The 1,775-nt window shown below is 44.3% G+C and overlaps 1 protein-coding gene across 1 annotated transcript; it reads right to left on the bottom strand.

Moving 5' to 3' along the window:
- Window positions 1-648: 648 nt before the first annotated feature.
- Window positions 649-1,551, bottom strand: LOC149235037 (uncharacterized). The gene has a single exon (XM_089368440.1). It carries the CDS (start codon window positions 1,549-1,551, stop codon window positions 649-651), a length of 903 nt encoding a protein of 300 aa, XP_089224566.1.
- Between the last annotated feature and the right edge of the window lie 224 nt (window positions 1,552-1,775).

Here is a 1,775-nt window from a genome sequence, read left to right as displayed (position 1 = left end):
GATAATGCTGATAGAAAGTTCCGTCTATCTCCTCCTGTATCAACCAGTCATTTCCTTGTCTGTGCGCTGCTTCTTTGGATAGTTGATCTGCGAATGTGTTTTGTTCCCTGTAGATGTGTTGACAGACAAATGATTCAAAAGAAGTAATCAGTCTTTTTGCTTCATCTAATATATGCCTCAATGAAAATGCATAGCAATGAGATGCATCATTCAGCCAGTTGCAAACAATTTTAGAATCTCCAAATAGTTGCAGGTGTCTGCAGTGTTTTTGTAATGCAAAGTGAATGATATGTTTTGCCGTGCATAGTTCAGCAAAGTTATTGGTGCCTCTGCCTAGGTTGATTTGGATCTTGTAGCAGTGCAATTCATTGAGATAAAGGATGGCTCCACCCCCACAGCCTGCTTCCTGAGCGGAGCCATCGAAATAAGCCCAGGGCTTGGTTTTATCTATGATCTTAGGTGTGATGGAGTGGGGGGGTAGACGAATCCACTTCGGGGAGCAAGTCAAAGTCTGCAATCGTGTGGTGCAAAATAGCAGGCCAATGGGGGATCTTTAAGTTAAAGATGGCCTGGTTACGCGCAATCCATAAAGCCCAGCATACCAGCAAAGGTATGTTAATGGATTTTCCGGAGTGATTTTGACACCAATCATTCCAAGCTTCCATGAGATTGTTCCCTTGCCAGTTCTTTAAGCTTGGATAGTGAGAGATGAGGGATTGCCAAAATACTATAGCTGCTGTAATTCAAGAATAGATGCTCTGTACTTTCTTCTTCCCTGCGGCATAAATGGCATCGGAAGGGACCATAAAATGATCTCTTCATTAGATTGGTTCCGGTAGGAATCTTATCGAAGAGGATATTCCACATCAATAAGCGTGTGCGAGGAGCAGCCTTAAGCTTCCAGAGCGTTTTCCAGGTTGGGAGGATGTCCCGAGGCTTGAAGGGTTCCATGAGCCTTTTATAACCTTGTCTCGGGGTGTATAATCCATGTTTAGCAAAGGCCCAAATGATCTCATCCGGTCCTTCTGTAAGCCTGATATGAGCCTGGGTAAGGGCATCCGTATAATCCTGCCATTCGAGCTGCCACTGAACAGGTATCTCCAATGCTTGCGCTGATATCCATGCCTGTTGGAGAAAGGTAGAGTTGTCGTTATCGCCGATGTGCTTTATGTGTGTTACTCCTATGCTATGTAGATATCTTATAAGGTCTGCAGATAATCTATGGGCATTGCCACAGCCGACCCACGGGTCCAATCCAATTCGAACAACATTTCCTTCCTTTATACGCCATGTAATTCCTTCTCGCAGAAGTGATAGTGAGCATATGACCGCTTTCCAGATATTAGATATGTTATGACTAGTTCCATGTTGCAGACGGAACCAGTCCATTAAATTCAATGGCTTGATGTATTTTACTTGGGCAACACGGGTCCAGAGACTGTTTGTGGTGAGGAGCTGCCACCCAAGCTTGGCTGCTAATGCTCTGGAGAATAGATCAAGCCTCTTTATTCCCCATCCTCCCCAACTTTTGGTTTTGCAATGGTGTCCCATTTAACCCAGGCAAAAAGCTTCCCCGGTTGATGTCCTTTCCAAAGAAATCGACAGCATATGCTTTGTAATCGGCTCAATATACCTTTTGGTATCCAGGCCAAGGTCATCCAGTAGACTGGAGTGGCTTCAATAACTACTTTAATGAGAACCAATCTGCCTGCTCGAGAGAGATATTTGTGATACCATACCTGTAGTCTTTTTTTCCACTTTCGCTATGAGCCAAG

Source organism: Pinus tabuliformis, chromosome 8, assembly GCF_031772625.1.
Source record: "Pinus tabuliformis cultivar Carrire ecotype Pingquan chromosome 8, CPIR1, whole genome shotgun sequence".
Classification (NCBI taxonomy): Eukaryota; Viridiplantae; Streptophyta; class Pinopsida; order Pinales; family Pinaceae; genus Pinus; species Pinus tabuliformis.
This window is presented reverse-complemented; position numbering and strand designations above follow the sequence as displayed.